Here is a 22,166-nt window from a genome sequence, read left to right as displayed (position 1 = left end):
GGGGGTCTCCCCACCTTGCCCCCACCCCAAACACCCCAAATCCCACCCAAAGCCTGTGCCTTGGCAGGGGGGGGAGCCAACCGTGGTGCCAAAGCCAACAGCCTGACTCCATGCAGGATCAGGGGGGGGAGAGGAGATGCACGAAGCCCCCACCAAAGCCATGAAATAATTCTGTATTTTTACCAAAATGGGTTTCTGTATTTTTACCAAAATGGGTAACTCTCTGCCCCATCACCCCCTATTTTAGCCGCAGGAGGCCAGGGCTTGCAGCATCAAGGCTGAGGATGGGGGTGTCAGCCATCGCAGGGGACAGACCCCCCCAGCAGCGTCCCACACGGGGCTGTGACAGTGTCGGGGGGGGACAGGGGAGCACAGGACAGCCCTGTGCCCCTGGCAGCCCTGCAGGGTGATGCCAACCAGAGCCGTGTGCCTGGCACGGTGGCTATAAAGCCCATTTCCATTCCCAGGGCTTTTTCTACAAATATTTTGGAGTAAAATAATTTTTAAAAAAAGCACACAAAGCACCCTTCCCGGGAAAGCATGACCAAGGAGCTGGACCAGCAGCAGCTTCTGCTGAGCCCAGCTGTGTTTTACGGGGGGGAATGGCTCACCCAGGGACTCAGGGTGATGGAGGCCACCGGGGTGCTCAGCCCCCTGCCGTGCCTCAGTTTACCCAGAGGGCATGGAAACTTCTGCCTTCCCAGCACTGACTCAGGGCAGGAGCAGGGTTTCTGGGCTTCTCCGGGCACCTCGGCCCAGCACACACTTCACACCCCCAAAAATCACTATTTCTGAGCATCACTGCTAGCAGCTATGTTTATTCTCTAAATGCTTATTTAAACACAAGGTTTTTCTGCCCAGGAGGGGTGAGTTTGGGTCCTGCTGCCTTCAGTCCCGCAGCCCAGGGGAGGTGACCCTTCCTGCACAACACATGGAGAAAGTGCACCAGCTCTGGCCTCTGCTGGCAGTTTTTAAGAGGCTGTTTGACCCCTTCTCCCAACCCCCCCACCCACCCACGTTTCATGCAGGCCCCGGGGTTAATTATTTGGGTAAATGTCCACGGGGTCCTGTCAGAACCATGGGTTTGGGGCTGGTGATGGAGACCCCTCTTCCATGGGGTGACTCAGGCTGGAAGCACGACCCTTTGCTTGCCCCTCTCTGCCAAATAACTGCTGCAAAACCAGCTCTCTCTGCCACTTTGTACCAGTTTTTTCCCCTGTTTCTCCTCGCCTGCTGATTTTCATCACCTTCTGCTGCGGTTGCTGGTAGGGGAGAGCCCACACGGGGAGGTTTGGGTGGGCTTTGCCAAAGAGCGGGTGCATGTCATGAGTTCTGGTCGTCCCCGTGCTCAGCCCCAGCTGGGCTGAAGCCACCTGGGTCCCCATCCAGCCCAGCAGCTGCCAGAGCCACATCTGGCCCCAAATCCTGCCCTCTCCCAGCGGACACAGCAGGCAGGGTCCTCTCCTCTGCCACCCAGGACTGCTTTGACTCCCTTGATCCCCCACATCCCTGACCCCAGGGGTACCAAGGGGCACCCCAGAACCTTGGTGCTCCATTTCAGGCCTGCAGCAGGAGTGTGCTGTCAGCTGTGAGTTCAAGGATAAACGAGCTCATTAAGCTGCAGGTGCTAATTAGCAGCCTTTGCTTAAAAGGGTTGGAGCTGGCCCCAAGGTCAGTATTTCATTGGTGCCATCAGGAGCTGTGGTGTCCTGTAGCTTTCATGTTGCAGGAGCCTGTCCTGGGGAGACACCAAAGTCTTTCTGCCCAGCTTTGCACCCAGAGCAGTGTCTTTCCAGGCTGGGTCTGTGTCCCTGTGAATCATTGTCCTCTCCTATGAGGTGCCACTCTTCTCCTATGAGATGCCACCAATGGGTGGCATCTCATAGGTGGCACCCATTGGTGGCATCTCCTGCCATGTGGACATGGAAGAAGTGACCCAAGTGGCATGACAGCAAGTGAGCAGCCTCTGCTAGAGGTGAGTACTGGGGTCTGTGGCTGCTTGAGGGTGGGAGGTGACCCTGGGATTTGTCCTGCTTGGCCTGTGGGTGTTAGCAAAGCTCTAGCAGAGCTGCTGGACCCCCAGAGCTGCAGTACCCATGGGTGTCAAGGTGGCTCTGAGCACTTTGGGGCCCTGGAGGTGCAGCTTGGTGTTGGTTATCTGCATGGGTCTGCCCCGATGGGCTCTGTGGAGGTGGCTTCTCCTCTGAGCAACACTTCATGGTCTGGCTGCTCTGAGTGGTTTTCTATTTCCTCTACCCATCCCAGTGGTGGAGAGGGGGTGGGATCTGGCTGCAAAACAGCCTGGGTAACCATAGGGTTGGATCAAAGGTGTTCTCCTTCAGTCCAGGCCCACTTAACACTTCGAAAGGTGATGAAAAAGGATCCTGTAAAAGATTCCTCTCCTATAAATCCCTGCTGCTGAAAGGGGGGCTGGGGACAGGCTGCCAAGTGGAGAAACCAATCCACCCGCTCTGGTTTGATTTTTCCAACAGGCCCAGGCGAGCACAGCAGCAGAACAATAATTTAGAGCTCCCCTAAATGGCTTTCAGGTGTGAGTAGGTAGCGTAACACGGGCTATAACACCAAATGAAAGGAATGGCTTTGCTTCCATAGATGTATTAACAATACATCATGCTTCAGAGTAATAGAAACTTGGCTGCATAAACCTAGGTATTTTTTTTTTCACATGGTAGGATAGTATGGAAAAGAAAAGCTAAAGGAGTAATATTACAGTTGAGAGGTCCTACGGTGATGGTTATAGCAGTGTTTCTGGACTGGAGGGATCCAGACTGGAGTGCTTGGGCATCAGCAGTGTCTGGTGGATGCTGGTTGTGATGATTGAGGATGGTCTGGGTGCTGGTGGGGTGTCCTGTCCTGGGATCACTGTGGAGTGGGGTGAAACCTCAGGAACCCTCCATCCCTGAGGTCTTGCGAGCTTGGAGATGGTGTGTGTGCTGTCTCCAGCAAGGACCTGACTGGTCCCAGTGAATGGTGGCTGCCGGAGGAAGGGTCCCAGGCTGTCACTCCCCGGGTTGGGATCTCACCAAGGGCTGGAGCCTGCTTCTGCTCCCTCCATCCTGGGGATGGGGATAGGGCTGGGGTGAAGGATGCTCAGTCTTGGGTGCAGGAACCAGCTCTTGTTGAACTTCTACTCCAGAGCTGATCTATGAGGACCTGCTCCCTTGGGGCTGCAGGTGTCCCATGTGAGCAGTGATTTATAAAGTCAGGCTACATGGACACCCTGACTCCCTGCAGTCTCCAGGGAAAAAGCACCTTTAAAGGCTTTGGCAGGTCCCTTCTCACTTCTAGAGCATGGGGGGTGCAGTGTCCGGAGGTTTCATGACATCATTTGAGGCTTTTCTTTTTTTTTGCCCCCTCTTCCCCAAACAATAAACACGGCTGTTTGCCACGGGGCTGGCTTTCCTTGCCCTGGCCACCTGCACAGCTTACTGCATCTCATGAAACACATGTTTTCCCAGCAGTCTGGCCTGGAGGAAAAACGTCTGCAAAATGACATATTCTTCTAGTTACAGTTTGCAAAACTGTATTTTTTTTTAAATTTTTTTTTTCCTGAAGTGCTAAATATAGTTAGGAGCTGGGAGCATTTCTGCTGGCTGGGGGGCCGGGGGGAGCAAGGGGAGATGAGCTGCAACGCTGGTGGCAGCTGGGGAGGAGCAGGAGAAAGTCTGGTTTAATATGGGCAGCACTTGCAGGGTGATGAAAGTCGTCCTTCCCTGTTACATGCTTAATTAAAAAAGAAGCGAAGGGGATACTTGTGAATTCTCACGTTCAGCTGGGTTTGGTGGCTCAGCTGGGGGGGTATCTCCAGCAGAGCCCCCCCTCTCCCCAGCGTGCGTCAGCCCATCCCACTGGAAAAGGCTGGTTTTCAAAGCAAACGGCATGGAAATAATGAAAATGTCAGGTTTATAAGACGATTTCAAGCTTTTTAAAATGTGTAACCACCAGAAGATGTTGAGAGGTTCTTAAAAAAAAAAAAAAAATGCAGCTTTTTACTAACAAGGAGCTGGAACAGAAGGGAGAGGAAGTTGGGATGTGCCATAAGCTGTTGGTGCACCAGGAACGTCAACAGAAGGGGATGTGGGCACCAATGCCTTGGGGTCTGAGGGCTCTGGCAAACAAGATCTGAAGTTGCTATTGTTAAATCTGAAGTTAAATTGTACATCAAAAGCATCCTTTTTGATCTGCCACCCAAGCCATCTCTCATCTGAGACACCCATGGCCGCCCAGGTGGGACGAGGGGTGAGGGGCACTCAGCTGGGCTCCACACCGGGGTCTGGTCCAGCCCAACATCAGCAGAGGGGCCTTTATACATAACACTGGACTCCACCACAAATATGGCAGGCGGATGGCACAGGAAAATCTACTTGTCCACTGAAAGAAAGAAAGAAAAATCTGCTTCCTGATGGATTTATTTGGTTTACGAGGGTGCTTGTTTATTACAGCACTGCTTTAAGTGTAAATATTATGAATGGAATTGTTTTTCATTTGTCATAATTCAGAAAATGCAAAGTATACAGCCTGTTTTTCTTGACTTTTATTTCATTTTGATGCATGAATCTCTTTAGGGTAGGGGTTTATGAATGGCAAAGAGCACTACGGGTACCTGAGCTGTAGCATCCCCCAGTGAGGGGGTGGGTCTGGTCAGGGGGTGTCCCCAGTTTTGGGACAGGCTTGCAGAGGACCAGCAGCAGCAGCAGGACCCGGCCACTTTGGGGAGGTCCCAGCTGCAGGGAGAGATGGAGGGATGCAGACTGAGGGTGACACACAGCACCGTCTGCCGGAGGAGATGCTGGAGTTGGGTTTAAAAGAGGCGAATAGCCAGGAATTCGGGCAGCCCTGGGAATTAAATAATCCCTGCTCCGTCCTCCCCAGTGAGTGCCAGCCCCTGGCATGTCCCTGGCGTGTGCTGGCAGGGAGTTTTCCCTGTTCCTAATCAGTCCCAGGCCCCGGGCTGCTTTGGGCTGAGAAACATCTTTTTCCTGTTACAAGCCAGGGCAGGTTTCTTGCTGATGCTGCGTCCTTCCCTGGGAGCTGGCATTTCTGTGACACTGACTCATCCCTGCCCGCTGAAATACAGCCCCTTCACCACTCCCTGCCTGGCCCCGCTCCTGCCCGGCCCTGGGGGCACCATCTGGGGCTGGTCCTGGGGCTGTGACCCCCCCAAAATGGGCAGTGGAGAGTGGGTAGGGGACCACTGGGGGCTCTGCAAGCCACGCCAGCCATTGCAGGCAGGGCTTCTGCACGTGCTGCAGCTTGGAAACTAATAATAATGCAGCTTGGAAACTAATAATAATGCAGCTTGGAAACTAATAATAATGCTAAAATAACATGTGGGAAAGCTAGAGGAAACTCTAGTTTTCCCTGCAGCAAAGGGGTGACTCTTCCTCCATCCCATTTCACAGCAAAAGCCATGGAGGGAACCAAGATCCAAGCAAAAGACAAAGAAGAAAAAAAACTTAGCGATGCTGTCATATGATTTTTTTTTTAAGCAAGTGGTGGAGTTAAACCTTTGGTGAATTCCCAGGCAGAAGCAGGAGCAAGCAGCTCTGATGCTGGTGTGGTTTCAGAGCAACCTTGTCTGTGGGATGGTTTTATGGACTGGAGGGAGGGGGAGAAACCACCTGCTCGTTGAGGTACTCGGTTCCTCAGCCTGAAATATTTCTCCTGAACTATTTCTCCAGAATCCGTGAGGCATTTGTTTAGACGTTGAGACTGTGTTTGGGGGAGAGCCAGGCTGACGGCTGCAGTGTTACACACTTTCACATGTTCCCTTTTCCCATTTTTCTGGGTTGCTTTAGTTGGATGCCTCTGTCTGCAGAGCAGGAGACACCATCCAACGCTGCATGGCAGAGCCACCGGTGCTCCAGCCAGCAGCGGCGGCCAGGGGATGGCAAGAAGTAGGGTCAGCCTTCTTTATAAAGAACTGGCTTGCTTTATAGTGTCTTCAACTTTTTTTTTAAATTATTATTTTTTCCAGAAAAATAATCTGAGAATGTGCTGGCATCCAGCTTTGGAGCGCAACCTCTGGTTTCATTAACAAAGCAAGCACCTTCTTTTGGCTGATCTTGACTTTCAAAATTCTTCTTTGGCAGGAGCAGGAGACTTTGCACTAACTCTAGTATGAAATCCAAATCAGTGCAGATTGAGAGAGACCTCCTTGAGGATGATGGGGGTTGTTCTGCCTTGTTCATGGGGCTGCATCTGTGCTGTCTCCAACACCTGACCGAGTGCTGCTCTCCATGGCTTGGCCATGGTCAAGGTCATATCTAAGGTCAACGTGCATCCTCTCTGCTCTCATGGGAGCTGCAGGCAGGTAGGCTCCTCTCTTTTTAAGCTAATTGCTGTTAAACAGCTGCATTCTCAATACATGGGCACAGATTGCATTGTGCAAGAGGACACTTTGGAAATTGGAGGCCCAACGCCATTGGCTTCAGAGGCAATGGACAAAGGGCCACCAAATGCAGCTGAACTCACACCTGCATGCTTGAAACTCAAGGTTGTAGAAAGTCTTTTGACCTTCCGACAAACAGAAGGAGCACAAAGTTTCTTGTGTGAAGATGTTTGCTCTGCAACACTGGTGGTAGGGAGGGACTGAAACCTCTCTTATGAAGAAAGGCTGGGGGACTTGGGTCAATTTAGTCTGGGGAAGAGAAGACTGAGGGGGGGGATCTTATTGATGCTTATAAATTCTTAAAGGGTGGGTGTCAGGAGGATGGGGCCAGTCTTTTTTCAGTGGTGCCCAGTGACAAGACAAGAGGGAACAGGCACAAATTTGAACATAAGAAGTTCCACCTAAACAGAAGGAGGAACTTCTTTCCTGTGAGGGTGGCAGAGCCCTGGCAGAGGCTGCCCAGGGAGGTGGTGGAGTCTCCTTCTCTGGAGACATTCAAACCCCATCTGGACACATTCCTGTGTGATCTGCTCTGGGTGACCTTGCTCTGGCAGGAGTTGGACTGGATGATCTCCAGAGGTCCCTCCCCGCCCCTTCTGTGATTCTGTGGAAAAGTAAAGTAATTTGGCTTTGAGGTGAGGTCATGCTGGGGACATGAAGCACATCAGGATGCTCATGCAAGAGGCAAAGCCCTCTCTGCTCACTCCATCGCAGGGCAGCCGCTACTAGATACCCCACTGGGAGTAACCTCTCCATCAGAGGATGGTGCAAGTGATGGATCATGGGGCAGCAGAGATCTGCTGCTGGTCTCTGCCTGTGGCAGAGGCAATATCCCAGGCTGCCACCTCAGCACGGGGATGCGGTCAGCTCCTGGGCATCAGTGACAGCAAGGCAGGGGACCACGGCACTCAGGAAGGACATGGAGCTGTTGGAGTGACTCCAGTGGAGAGCCAAGAGATGCTGGGAGGGCTGGTTGAGAGAGTTGGGGTGGGTTCAGCCTGGAGAAGAGAAGGCTCCGGAGAGACCTCAGAGCCCCTTCCAGTCCCTCAAGGGGCTCCAGGAGAGATGGGGAGGGACTCTGGATCAGGGAGGGGAGCCCTAGGAGGAGGGGGAAGGGTTTGACCCTGAAAGAGGGGAGATGGAGCTGAGCTGTGGGGAAGAACTTGTTTGGTGTGAGGGTGGTGAGAGCCTGGCCCAGGTTGGCCAGAGAAGCTGTGGCTGCCCCATCCCTGGAGGGGTTCAAGGGCAGGTTGGAGGGGGCTTGGAGCAACCTGGTGTGGTGGGAGGTGTCCCTGCCCAGGGCAGGGGGTGGCACTGGGGGGGATTTTAAGGTCCCTTCCAACCCAGACCATTCTGTGATCCTCTGCAGGGGCACTCGGCCAGTAATGGCCTTACCAGAGCATGGATAGCAAAGCAGAGCACTCTCCAGGCACCTGGAATCTGTTAAATCTGCCTCCAGAATCTAAAAAAGGAAAGATGAGCCATTTTTAGAGAGAGTTGTCTAGAAAATGCCAGGGCCAAGTGCCCTTGGAATCAGGTGAATGGGGAGCTGGGATCCGACTTTGCTGCCTGGTGGCATTTCTGGTTTGGAAAGGCATTTGAGCTGTTTGGAGGAAGTGTTTTGCAAAAGTATGAGGGCTTGTTATAGTAACCCAGTTGTGTCCTGCAGTGGGTAACGTGCTTCTTTTCTGCAGAAATTATTTCTGGAGAAATAACCAAAAATATTCAATTCCGATCAGGCATCCAGAGGAGCAAGAAATCCCAATAAAAGTGATGAGAGGGCTGGACTCACTCTTTCGATGCTGCTGGGCTGGAGGGTGGGTTTGAAGCTGGTGTGGAGGTGAGCAGCAGGGAGGAACTGGTGGGGCTTGCGCTGTGATGATCTCCAGCCTTTACCAGATCTCAGGTCAAACATGTATTTCCCTTTTCTGGCATTTTTGAACCCTCTCAAAGCTTGTGCTTAGAGAGGCTGTTACACTGCTTTCCTTGAAGAAAAAAAGAAAAAAATCACATTTTGATCTCAGCGTAGAAAAAATTCCTATCGCTTTCCTCAACATTCCCTCAAGGGTGTTCAGCAAAACCCCCTGAGCTCTGCAGGGGATGGCTGGGTGGTGGTCCCAGGGCACCGTCCCCACCTGGAGCCCATCAGCTATTTCCTTTCTTCCTCTCCATTAACCCAATTCCCCCTTTGGTAGGGCCAGTGAAGCGTGAAGTTGTGAGGGTGCAAGTGATTCCCCTTCTTCAACCCCCAGGGGAACGTGGGGGGCTCAAGCAGACGGTGCAGGGGAGATGGAGGCAGCACCTTTCTCCTGGCTGTCCCCATCTTTTCCACACTTTAGGGAGGAAAGCAGGTTTGAAAAGCTTTTCTTTTTTTTTTTTTTTCCTCCTTTGCAAATTTTGTGCCCAGAGTTACTTTTACTGTTGCATATTTTCCCCTCCAGGAGGTTCAGCAGTGTATTAATCAAGCTTTCCTCTGATGTTGTGATTTTCGTGGACTGCCAACTGCACACGGCCAGTTTGGCATCTTCTCTGACAACCCAAGGTTTTAATGGCTTTACCATTTGTGTTTAGGGCTTAGCTGCGTGTGTCACTTCAGTAGAATTAAACTGGGGGGAAAAAGAAAAAAAAGAAACCAACAAAACCCAACCAGAATTCACATTGCACAGCGACTGCCTCCAGACAGGGAAGAATTGCTACAGACAGGCAAATGGAGGTAGCAGAAACCTACTGCTGTGGGGCAGGAGACAAAATAGCATTCATAATAGATAGTTCAGAATAGTGATGTAAAAGGGTTGTTTTGGTTTTTTTTCTTCTGCAACAGAAAATTTCCCAGGGGAAAGAATCTGTTTTCATCAGGGAGGTATTTAATGTCTTTCTCTGGTTTGAGAGGGGCTCAAGTGCTTGGGGTACAAGGACTTTGGGGTGATGCACAGGGATCCAGCCAACCCTGGACACTTGAGCCTTCCTTATAGGGAGGAAAAAACCCCAATCATAGGATTTTTTTTGTGTGTGTGTGTCTGGAAGAGATGTGAGCAGGATCCGAGCTGCGGTACCTGGGAACTCGTCTAGACAGTGTATGCCACGGGTCAGGCGGGGAATTTGGGCTACAGTTCCTCAGTATGAGCCCTGCCCCAGGGGATTCATCCTAATAATTCGTTATCTGGGCAGGGTGGATGTTTCTTCATTCGAAGTAGGAAATAAACAGGGAGACACTAAATAAATAGGGAAAAAAAAATAATAGTGCTAGCTAAGTAAACAAAGAAATTCCTTGGTAGCAAGCACTTCTTCTATGGCTAGTGGTCTGTAAATACAGCACCGGGGAAGCTGCTTGAATCATGAAGTCACCGCGGCAGCACCAGGCACCTGGAGAACCTCGGACCCAGGCTCCAGCTGGTGGAGGAGTGACCTTAAATATGGGGGGGGACCCCATCCCCACAGCTCCTTCCTCACCCCTCTGGGGAGTCTGTGGCTCTCGCAGCTCCCTGCCCTCTCTGTTGGGTCCTGGGGGGCTCTGGTCACCCTCTCTGAGGGTTTTTAGCAGACTTAAAAAAGCAGCTTTCAAAGGGTAAAGTCATCTGTTGGGAGGTGGATGTTTATAGCTGGGCAGCGATTGCCAAGATGTTAAGAAATACCCGAGGAGGATCGCCTTGGCTATTGGATTTTGAATATATTTTTGAAAAATACAGTTGGCCAGGGCTTTGTTGCCTCCCTGAGTCTCTGTGAGCCCTGGTTCGGCTGCGAAAGCGTTTGGCCCCAGCACGAGCTTGGTGGCATGGAAGGAGAGAAGTGTTTTGGCGAGGGCTAATAAATACAGCTCATGCTAATTGAGTGCTGGGAGCTAAAGGCCAGAGTTCTTCCAAACACGGTGGGGGTGCCAAGTCTCTGCTTTCCGGAGGCTAAATTACTTTCCTCTTTTTCTTTTCTTTTTTTTTTTTAGAAAACAAAACACAAAACAAAAAGCCAATCAGTCTCCGCAGCATCCCTTCACTGGAGGAATTTCTCTTGGGTTAGTGTATATTTTATTCCCTGATGTTTCTTCTGGAGCTGGGTGTTGCTTGTAGCTGCCTCCTCCTTAATTCTTCCAGAGAACAGGGTAGATGGGGGTCTGTGCCCTCTGGGGAGGACGAGTGCAGGTAGGACCCTGCAGATGATGTGGGATGCTGAGAGCAGGAACCCCAAACTGTGGGACACAGAAATAGCCTGGAGCATCCCAAAGTGGGAAAACTCCAGGTTTCTCCCCCCGGGTGTTGAGCTGGCAGGGCAGGGGAGGCTCTCACCTCCCTGGTCTTGTGTCTCTGTAAAGATATAACGTGTCCTGGCTTCACAGGAAGCTGATAATCTCCGGGAGAGGCTGGCTTTCTGTTTACATCAGCTTTTGTTTTGGACAACCGAGTCTCCAGAGCCCTGAGCTCAGCGGGGCTGTGGGATGGCCAGGCGTGACGGCACCACGTGCTCTGCTGGCCCACGTTCCCCCTCCACAGATGGCTTTGAGCTGTTCCCCATCACCCAAGGGTGACAAATCTCTCACACAAGCTCTGTGACAGATCCTGCCCCGCCCAGGAGGGGGGTCTGAGCATGTTGAGCTGCTGGTGGTCCAGCTTCTCCCTGCCTTTTTTCCCCTTCCTGCTTGTGGGTGTAATCCTGAGCCCAGACCCAGGTGCTGGGCAGAGTTTGGCGCTCCTGAGCTGCGGAAACGTGTAGCCTGGGCATCCTTCCCCCAAAACTGTGGGAGAAGCACCCCTGGGGTGCATCCCAGACCCTCTGCATCACCATCACCCCGAGGCAGCTCACGATTAAATCCCCATCAGCCCTTCCTCGGTTTATATTAGTGAATTTAGGGATTTTGTTTTCATTGCTGGCCTCTGTTTACATTCCTTGTATCCTAGCTTAATTCTTCCAAAACTCCAAAAGCGATAGCATCCAATACATGACACCCTCCCAAAGGTCAGGCACAAGGAGGCATCTGCTGTGGGGGAAAAGGCTGAAGTCTGGAAAAAATGACCACACGTGGGAAAAACCTGCAAGTGAACTGTTGGGATGGCTTCAAAACGTTAGGGGAGGAAGGTCAGGTGGGTGGTGAGTCGGTAGCAGGAGCTCGTGTAGGGTTTGCTTTCAGCTCTGGAGGTGTTGGGGCAAGAGCTCAAGCTGGGACTTGGATGCATGGGTGGAAGTTAAAGCTACTCGTAGGTTTTCCTCTTGAAAAGATGCAGGAAGACTTTGCCTGCTTCAGCCCAGCAGCTTGGGGTCATCCTCGTGCAAGCTGCGAGGGCACGGTCAGTGCAATATTCTCCTTATCCAGATTTTTGTAAGAAGCCCATCCAAGGATCTTAATTTGGGGAAGACACGAGATCTTCCCTTTGGGAACAGCTCAGGAATGGCTTGTGTAATTCCTTGACCGGATCTGCAGCCAGATGAACTTGCTGCCTGGGTTGAAACCGTCCCTGCCTGCTCTCTCATTGCTTATTTTTTTCCTGAATTTCATTGGCATTTGCAGAAAATGCTGATGGTCGGAAAGGTAGAAGCTTTGCCCGGGGCTCAGGTGCAGGGTTCAGCTCCAAGGTTTTGCTTCTGCTGAAGCGACGGGGCGGTTTAAGCCCCGTGGTGTTTGGCCACGGAGCATGGATGGTCTCCAACGTGCACAAACCTTAGTTTGCACCTTGATGCTTTTCTTGGAAACTGTCAGGTTGTAGAGAAAATTCGAGGGTTTTTTGGTCACAAACTTCTGGCATCTGTGCCACGAGCAGAAACTTTTCTCAGATGCCAGGCTTTTCCAGGGTCGGAAGCTGAAGTCTGCCCTTCTCCACCGAAAGCTGCTTCTTTGATCTGCTTTCAGGGGAAAACTGTTTTGTTTCTCACTTTTTCCACCGATTTATTCCTGGAGGGCTCAATGCTGCTCTCATGGGGTTGGTTTTGCAGCAGGGTGGGATGGAACCTGCGAAGCACAGCATCCTGGCTCTCAGCATCCCTTACTCCTACAGCAAAAAAAAAAACCCAAAACAACCCAATATAAAGAAAACCATCCCAAGGGCTCACTGAGAGCCAGGCAGAGCTCACAGCAAAACTTTTCCTACTGCCTTTCCAAGTGCCTGCGCAGGGACTAGCTGTTTGTTTGAGGCAGCAAAATAGAGATATTGGAGATGCTGGTCCTCATCCCACAAAGATGCTCACGCACGAAACTGCTCCCCTTGCTGCATCCATTTCAGCCACCAGCTGGGAGATGGGGGGCGAAAATAAAATTAAAAATAAAATAATAACCCTCCTTCAGCTGCCTGAGCTTGTGTTTTGGCCTCGTGGCAGCACATGTGGGTCTCCCCGGCTGCCCCTGGCCCCGTGCCACCGCAGGCAGAGGTTTTTTTGGAAAGTGCTGCACGGGCTGGATGAAACGGCGCAGAGAGCGGAGCGGGATCCAAAAATGAAGTGGGAAGGCAGGCCTTAATATGCACCCAGCTTTTTCCTTTTTGCAGGATTAATATCATATGATGGAGACATGAAAATGATCTTCTGTAGGCTTTTTTAGATATTAAGGAGTCCTGCTGCTGAGTTTTCTGCTGGATGTCATGTGATGTCCCCTCAACAACTTTTTGCGAGGGACTGAAATACTATTATTTCCTCGTTGGTTTCTTTTTTGTTTTCCCATCCATCATTTCCCCTGGCAGCTGTTTACATTTTGGAAGGATTACATCAATATTATCACAGAGCAGCTCTTCTCCTTTGAACTCTTGGCATTTCTCACTCGGGCGAAGAGGCTCGGTGTGACCTGGAGGGCTGATAACTCAGCAGAGGAGGGGTCTGCAGAGTTTAAACCAATTTTGCAGAAGACCAGTCAGATAAGACCCTGCTCCCCTGTGATCCCAATCAGGTCTAATTTAGACTATTAAGAAACCTCCAGGGACTTACAATCTCCTTGCAGGTAAAGGGCGATGAAGCAGGAGGGGTTTGATGGACATCGCTCATGAACCCAAAGCAGCTCCTGGGGTTTCTCCTTTTGCTTTGCCCCACAAGAACCATGGTCAGTGCAGAGAAACCTCTCATGGCTGGTCCTTTGGCAGGAGGGGAAGCAGATCCCTGCAAATCCAACTTTCCACTGGTTTCCAGGTCAGGGAATTTGCCTCCAGGGCAGGAGGCAGCTGCTGTTGCTCGGTTTCCCATGGAGCTTTTTAACTTCTGAAATGTTGTGCTTGAGACCCCACTTGCCCAGTTTGGGGAGGGAGAGACAACAGGAGGCCCAGCATCCTTTCTGTGGTGTGATTCACCCCCATGTTTCCTTCAAAACCCTTCAAGCCAGCTGGTTCCAGCGCTCTGCTTCCAAACAAGCTCTGCGAAAACTGAATCAAGATGCAAATTTCAAGGTTATATAGGCATTTTGTAATTTTTTTTTTTTTTAAAACACATAAAACTGGCTTGGCTTCCAACTGCATGGGAGAGTTTTGTTCCCAGCGAGGGATTTCCCCTTGTGTGCCCCGTCTCAGCCCTGGCTGGGAGAAGGAGGAGTGAGGCTACGACTTCTGCTCAGAACATCCACTTCTCGGGGATCCCTCCCTCTGTGCTTTCTCTGCTTTAAATTTCATCTGCGCTTCCGGCCCAAGCTTCTTAATATTTCCTTTTATTCCCTAAAACTCCTTTTTAACTCTCACCGCGCCAGAAATGCATTTAGTTCCCGTCAGGTGCTGCCATCCCCTGATCTTCTGCTTTTTCCTCCAGAGTTTTACAGGGGGAGAAGACAGCTGGGAGACGTAGTTAAGAACTGACAATATCTGTCAAGCAGCGTTTTGCTGGTGGAAGGAGCCCTGTACAAACACAGAGCATCCGTGTCTCTGCACCGTTTTGGATCCTACGGCTGCTTTGATCTCTGTTCCAGACATGTGTCCTCTCCTGCCTACAGACCCCAAACGTATATTTTCAGGAGGGAAGAGGGGAGAATGAAAAGAAACTGGATCCCCCAGACACTGTGTCTCATCCGAGAGTGTCTCCAGAGGAGCTTATCTCCCTCCTGCAGACCCCAAACTGTCTGACAGACACTCAATAGACAGAGACGTTCGTGTTTGGAACCATCTCAAAAGATCTTCGCTCTTGGCTGGGTGGGAAGAGGGACAAAAAGCCCATCTAAGACCTTGCTTTCTCCTCTGCTTTGAGGTGAGGAGAGCTGGCATGGTGGCAGTGGCTGCAGTGGGTGGGTGATTCTGGCTTTGCTTTTCTCCTGGCTGCGAGGATGGTCTCGAGGAGCTTGGTGACTGCAGGTACCAACTGCACGTGGAGATGCTCCTGTTGGTGAACAGGGCTTGGGCTGGAGGGTGGGTGAGGAAGGACTTCCAGGGTCACATCTGCTGTCTGAAAGCAAACCAAAGACTGGATTTATCTTTTCTGCTTGGAAAAGGGGAAGCAAGGCAGTGGCTGGTCCTACCTACCCCTGCTGGGCTGCATGGTCTACCTGTGGGTGCTCAGGGCTGTGTCCCAGCCCCAAAGCTTCACCATGGCTGGAGCTGAGCCCCTGCTGGAGCTGCCTTCTGGGCATCTCCCCAAAAGGGTGTCCCCAGCACAGGGAGGAAGAGGAGGAAGGGAGAAAATCCCACCCTGGGAACGTTGCTGTGGTTCAGGTGCTTTGGGCTACATAGCCTGGGCCAGAGGGACCTAAATGACAGCAGGGACACCCCATCGTGCCCAAGGACAACCCTGAGAGAGGGGAAGAAAACACTCATTAGCAGTTTTCCTCCTGCTCCTTTGCATTTTGCTTCCCAACCAGGCTCTCCTGGGGAGGTTCTGGGGAAACTAAATGGTGTGACTGGGTGCCCCAGCATTGCATGGTGGGTGCCCTGTGGCCTCTTCGGTGTTGTGGGCACCCCATCCATCCTGGGGGGTGGCATCTGTGCAGAGGTGGTACCCAGCTGGAGGTGGCATCTGAACAGAGGTAACACCCAAGATTAGGTGGCATCTGAGACAAGGTAGTACCCAAGCACAGGTGGCACCCAAGTGGAGGTGGCTGGAGGTGGCACCCAAGGAGAGGTGGCAACCAAATAGAATCATAGAATGGCTTGTGTTGGAAAGGACCTTAAAGATCATCTAGTTCCAACCTGCCCTGGGCAGGGACACCTCCCACCACACCAGGTTGCTCCAAGCCCCCTCCAACCTGCCCTTGAACCCCTCCAGGGATGGGGCAGCCACAAACCTGGGCCAGGCTCTCACCACCCTCAGAGTTCAAAATTTCTTCCTAACATCTAATCTAAATCTCAGCTCTTTGAGTTTAATAGAGGTGGCACCTGAGTGGAGCTGGCACCGGAGCAGCAATGGCCAGGGATGGCACCCCACAACCATCAGTGACCCCTTCCAGTTCCATCACCAACTCCCCAACAGGGAGAGGGGTCCCTGGGGGACCTCAACATGGTGCCACGGTGAGAAGACCGGGGTGCTGCCACGGGGTTGAAGTTCTCCACCATCACAGCCCTGCTGGGAAGCCGATCCCTAAAGGGTGCCGCGGCCGCGCGAAGGCTGTCCCCTCTCCCGTCCTCTCCAGCTGTACCTCCTACAAGTTTCCCTCGTCCCTCCCACTCCCTCCCAATGCTCGCCTTCTGTCAGGGAGCCGGGAAAAGCTGGGGATAAGGAAAGGGCTCTAGGAGAGAGGCTACCAGTCTGGCTGGCTGCCTCCCGCCGATGCTCGGGGCCGGGGAGCAGGGCAGCCAGCGCTCCCATGGACCTCCCCAGCGGGATGCTCCTCGCCTGCTCCCTCTGCCTCCTGCCCGGTAAGGACCCGCTCCCCCAGCCCAGGGGGGAAAGAAACTGGGAATAACTTCTTTTTTCTGCTTATTTGGGAAAGGTGCTGTTGAAAGCCCAGGGTTGTTAAGGCTGATGGAAAAGTTCTTCCCTGGAGAAGGAGGGAGGGAGGCGGGAGAAGGGGAGTTGAAAGGGATGGAGATTTTTGAGGGGCTCCCAGGAATGAGGGGGGCAACGCGACGAGCTCCCGGCCCCCCTCCTCGGCTGGGCTGCACTTGGAGAGGGATTCCTTAGTGTTTTTGTGAAACATCAGAGGGAAAGGGGGGGAAGCCCCCCCAGAATAAAGCCAGACCCTTTTTCCTACTCTTAACTTTTGTGACCCACAGGTGGTGTGTCCCGTTGCAAGGGGGGGGGGGGGGGCGTGTAAAAAAAAATAATTGCTTGGGGTTCAATGAGTTAAGAGAGGTTTTAGGGAAGTGTTTGGTTTTGGGAGGCGAGCCTGCAGCTTCCCCCACAGGGCTGAGTGCCTGCAGGACGAGCCCTGCCGGGGGCCGGGGAGGGCTGGGGGGGATTTATGTTTCTTGCTGGCCCCTGGCCGGCGTGCTCGGGCTCGGCTTCTTGCAGAAAGAAGGTCCCCAGCAGCGGTCATTTCTGCTGCAGTTACTTCTGGCATCCTCCCTTGGGCAGCCCAGGCTCAGGGCAGCCAGGCTGGGACCCCTCCGTGCTGCAAAAATGGGGAAAAAAAAAGAGCTTTTCCCCACTACCAGAAGCAGTGCCACCAGCTCATGCCTCCCCGCCGGCCAGCACGGCAAACATTTTTAAACATCCTGATGGAAAAGCGCAGGAGGGTTTTGGGTTGATTTTATTTTTTACTGCTTTTTTTTTTCTTTTTTTTCCCCTTTCTAATTGCACTGTGGCTCGATCCTTTAAAGCCAGCTGCGGCGGAGCTGCCTTTCTTTGCTTTAATAGGGAACATGTGTCTGCGCCCTGCGCGGCGGCGGCGAGCGCGGTGGGGCAAGGGGCTGCCTGCGTGGGGCCACCGGGGCCCATTGGGCCACCACGGGGACGGTGGCACAAGCCCCAACCCTGCTTAACATGGGGCACCAAGCCCTTGGGGCGACCTCCCCTCCTGGGTCTCTGTGGCTTATGGAGGAACATGGTTGGGGGATGTGGCAAATCAGAGACTCCGCCTCGGGATGAACAGAAACCCTCCACGGCAGGGTCTCTGCCCACGGGGGTCTCTGCCCATGGGGGTTTCTCCCTCTACCTGGAAGGGACCAGCGATGGCATCACTGATGTAGCCAACGTGAGCTGGTGGGAAGGGTTAACTCTTCCAGCACTCCATGGTGGTCTCCAGACCAAGATGCGTTGTGGCTACTGGTTGATGTATTTTGCTGAGGACTAACATTGGGGTTTTGCCCCCCGGACTAAAAGCAAGTTTGCACAATATGGGGGACCCCCACCCCGGGGCCCTGGGCTGAGCTGGGGGAGCCAGGTTGGGATGTGCATCCTTGGGAATGGTCCCTTCACCATGTGGGCAGCGCTGCCTCTCCTGGGTGCTTTGCCCAAGGTCAGCCCCCCTCCTGGCTCTCTCTGGTGGCCCTGGGACAACCTCCTGCACTCGGTCTCTGTCCCCGCTCTTGCATGGTCCCATGGGTTGGGAGGTCCTGGAGGCACCATGGCATCTCAGGCACTTCCTTGGCTACTACTTGTCACCAGCAATAGAGCAAAGGGAGGAGGCAGGAGATGCCAATCCCCTTCCAGGTGGCACCTTGCAGGGCTGGGGAACCCTCTGTGCACAGCCCTTCTTGGGGCCAACCCAAGGTGTCCCAAAGCTTTGGATCAGGCCAGCTCCTCTTCCCCAAGGCTTCGGTGCAAGCAGGGTGCAGGTCTGAGCCAAAAATGGGAGAGCCTGGGCAAGGGGTGCTGAGCCATGGATTGTCCAGGTGGGCTCCCAAAGGACCCTCCAGTCCAGGGTTTGATGGTGGGTACTTAATTTTGGGTGGCTGCCCTGCCCCAGCAGTGGGGCTGAGGGACCCCACCTCCCTGCCTACCAGTTGTCCATCCATCCAAGGCTTGGCCAGGGCAGATCTATTAAACAACCCCCCGCACCGAGGTTCTGAGAAGCCAACAACACCCACCCATCCCCCACAACCGACCACTTTCCTGGCATCTCCCTGGGAAAGGGGCGATCAGAGACCACTCACTATTTATTCATGATGCCACTTGCATTATCACTAATGAACATGAACGACCAACACATTCCTCAGCGCTGCAAAACGTGGCCATCAGACAGCTCCCCCCCTCCGGCCCCAGCTTTTTGGGGGGCCAGAATGCTGGAATTATGGAAGCACAAGGTACTTGTGTAGCTGATGCCCCGGGGCTGTTTGTCAGAGATTTTGTGGGTAACCAGGAATGTTACAAGACACGAGCCGGCGATGACTGATCCTCTGTTCATCCTCAGTATTCCCTGGCTCCCCGTCCACCGCGGCAGCAGCCACCAAACCCCAGCTGATGACAAACGCTGGCTTTGAGATAGAGACCTGGAGAGGAATTTGGTGCTTTCAGCATCTCATTCAGCAAAAAACGCTTGATGGGAATCAGAAGGAAGCGTGAGGACCTGTGGCCCACCCTGCTCCTTCTCGGGGCCTGCTAGCTTTTGCCCAAATACCCTATATCGAGTTTAAAGGTTTTCTGGTTAAGCTAAATATTTCAATCCTAAGAGAAGAAAAAGTAACGTGCATGGCAGACTGGTTGCAGAGGAGCATCCAATGCCACCAAAGCCCCCAGAGTGGTGGTAGGGATGGGGTGACAGGAGCAGAGCCCAGAGGCATTCCCAGGGATGCTGAGGATGCAGTGGCGACGCCGGGGTCCACGGACCCCCTGCCCCATCACCAAGGTCACCTCTCCCGCCTGGGCTGGAGCGATGAGAGAGGAAGCAGGAGTGAGAACAGCAAGGAGAGTTTCAAAGTGCCAGACTGAGCTGCTTGACCCCGGCACGCTCTGGGTTTTTGGCAGATGTGAGTTTTCCCCTGGCCATGTGCTCCCGGGCTCCTCCAGCAGCTCTGTTGTCCCTGCAAGAAAGCAACAGCCCATCGTGGCATACGCTCTCCTCGTGTCCCATCCACACCCTTTCCCTCGAGTCACCTGTAGGAGGAGTGAGAACAGCAAGGCGAGTTTCAAAGTGCCAGACTGAGCTGCTTGACCCCGGCACGCTCTGGGTTTTTGGCAGATGTGAGTTTTCCCCTGGCCGTGTGCTCCTGGGCTCCTCCAGCAGCTCTGTCATCCCTGCAAGAAAGCAACAGCCCATCGTGACATATGCTCTTCTTGTGTCCCATCCACACCTTTTCCCTCGAGTCACCTGTAGTGCCCCCAAATCCCGTATCTCCTCCCTGGGGACCCGCAGCAGCCTGGGAGGAGGCAAACTGCCTTTTCCCTGGGGAATTGGGCAAGAAGAGCCCATGCAGATCCAGATGCAGGTTCCAATGAGCCCGACCCAGCTGCAGCCTTTGGGATGCTTCTCCCACCCTGTCCCTGCACTGTGTCGGCTCAACCTCTTCCTAAAAACCCTGTCCCAAGCTGTGACAGTGCCAGAAGCCAGCAAAACAGGCTGGGTTTGCACCATGCAAGTCAAAAACATTGACTGTGTTTTCCTCGCGGTCCAAAAAAAAAAAAAGAAGAAATTTTTACCAGCAGCTCCACTGCCCAGTTTGCATGTCCTTAAATTGTAAGGGTTTGGAGGAAAGACAGGGAGCTGAAGCCTCAGACCTCTCACGGCAGCAGAAGCAGCCTTGGGGCAGCACAGCAGGGCCGTTGGGGTCCCTGTGCCGGCGGAGAATCCCAAAGGATGCAGGCAGGAGGCACGGGCAGAGGTGAGGAGGGTGCTGGGGCACCAGGAGCATCCCCCTCCCGAAGGTTTCCCTTACAGGGAGGACTTATTTTTATCCTTTTTGGCAGAAAAGGTGGCTTTTATTCCCAGTATTGTTTCCTGAATGTGTTTTGGTGTGGTGTGTTTTGTTGCATTTTTTTTTCCCTTTTCAATATTTGATCTGACAAGAATCAAAAATCTGGACTCGACAGAAGCTCCGGTTCGGAAAGGAGGTATTTGAGGCTTCCTGCCTTGGCTGCAGCACAAGCAAAACATGTGGCTTTTGGTCACTTATTTATGACAGTGATGTCACTCCTGACAAGAAAATGAGAGTCGGTTCTTCGGGTTGCTAAATCTCCTTGACAACCTCTCAAAAAGCTCCCATTAGTTTAAGCCAGTTTAAATATCCTCTGTTTTTTGGGTTTGTGTTTTTTGTTGGTTTTTTTTTTTTCTTTCTGCCTCGAATGCACCCACATCTGTCAGCTTTCTGAAATTCCTCTCCTCTGCCATCCATTGCCTGGAAACTTTTTTTTTTTTTTTTTCTGGATCATTTTGTTTTTCCAGCCCCATTGCTTCCCCCGGTCCCTGTTACCTGCCAGGAGTGGGATGCTCCAGCACAGTGAGCAGCACGAGCCCCCGATTCAGAGACCTTGGCACCCAGTGAAGAATTCGTGCTATTTATTTGGGGGTTTATGTTGCTTTTTGTGACCAGTCTGGCTGCCTTTTTGCAAGTGGTTACAACTGTACTGTGGGGTCCTAATGCAAGGAGACGTGGGATGGGGGTCCCCGACTTGTCCCAGCGTTCCTGCCCCCCCCTAAAACCTCTGTTTGGGGTTCTGCAGTGGAAAATCAGAGAAACTCTGCTGAATGTAAAAAAAATCAGAAGAAAACTTGTCAGATCTTCTCTGACACTCGCTCTGCACTCAAGTGATGAGAATGCTCCTGCATCACCTGGAATTGAACCTTGCTTGAAGTACTTCCAAAAAAGCCCTCCCCAAAGGACCCCCCTCTTCCAGCCAGGTCCAGGGTGTCACCCCAGTTTGCTGGTGGCAGTGATGGGACACCCCAGGATGCTCCCAGCTCCCCACAACCTCCCTCCCCCCTCTTTCCCATCACTCCTCCAGATGACCGGTCCTGGCCCCCGTTTCTCCACTGGGTAACAGTTAACTCAGAGGAGGTTTTAATTTGTTTTGTAATGTTAAATAAGGTCAATCTACCACAAAATATGCTGGCTCTCATCCCTCCTGTCTCCTTCCCCCCCACACACACCCCACCCCTGCTTTCTAGAATTTCTTTTTGTAGGATTTTAAAGCTCCTTACCTCAGCTCTCCTTGGCGAGACTCCGGCGTTCTCCGCTGACGGAGCCAACGTTGCAGATTTGTTCTTTTGACTGAAAAAAAAAAAAAAAAAAAGTCAGGTTTATCCCTAACATTCCTACCTATAAAAACACTTTTCCATCCTGACTTTTTCTGCCTGGGAAGCAGCATTCTCAGCCTCTCCTGTTGACAGCCCCTTTATACTCCTATAAATACCAAACGTGATCCTTCTGCTGCTTTTAAAGCACTTCTCACTAGGAACGCCAGGAGCTTTTATTTGCAACTGCAGCTACTTTTCTGCCCAAAGGCAAACAAAGAGCTGGGATATCCTGGCTATGGCATATCCTGTCTCTGGCATATCCCAGCACCGGCTCCCCTCCCATTGCTCCTTGCTGGGACCTGGGCCATGGCCCTCTGTGCTTAAGCAAATCCGTGGGGAAAATAATATTGTAAATTAAAAAACCACCTCCCTGTAGAAGCCCTTGCACCCACAGAGGGTTTGAACGTGGTGCTGGTCTGAGCCAAAATGTACGTATCTCTGATTAAAGATATGCAGGAGGGTATTGTGGGATGATACCTGCTGGCTGTGGGACATGGACCATGGGATGTGGGATGTGGACCATGGGACGTGGGACATGGGTGGCTGCAGCATTTTGCACCCAGGAGGAACGTGGGCACAATTGGTGGCAGGTCCTGCACCCATGGATAGGAAAAGGGGCATCTCCAGCAGCCCCGAGACACCCTGTTTGTGGGGGGGCTGGCTTGACCCCCCTGTCTGCACACCCTGCTGCTGGGGCCAGCTCCTGGCAGAGAGAGGGAGCTGCTAGAGTCACCCCCCAGAATTTGCTCCCTGGCAAGCAACCTG

The 22,166-nt window shown here is 52.6% G+C and overlaps 1 protein-coding gene across 1 annotated transcript in view; it reads left to right on the top strand.

The window, feature by feature from the left end:
* Nucleotides 1-15,996: 15,996 nt before the first annotated feature.
* The window catches only part of ITGA11 (integrin alpha 11), a 50,805-nt gene continuing 44,635 nt past the window's right edge, over nt 15,997-22,166 (top strand). Inside the window, exon 1 of the mRNA XM_014952711.1 lies at nt 15,997-16,146. Within this exon, the coding sequence (XP_014808197.1) occupies nt 16,095-16,146 (52 nt within the window). The 5' untranslated portion in view covers nt 15,997-16,094. The remainder of the gene's footprint in view (nt 16,147-22,166) is intronic.

The sequence above is a fragment of the Calidris pugnax genome, unplaced genomic scaffold (genome assembly GCF_001431845.1).
Source record: "Calidris pugnax isolate Ruff unplaced genomic scaffold, ASM143184v1 scaffold187, whole genome shotgun sequence".
Classification (NCBI taxonomy): domain Eukaryota; kingdom Metazoa; phylum Chordata; class Aves; order Charadriiformes; family Scolopacidae; genus Calidris; species Calidris pugnax.
This window is presented reverse-complemented; position numbering and strand designations above follow the sequence as displayed.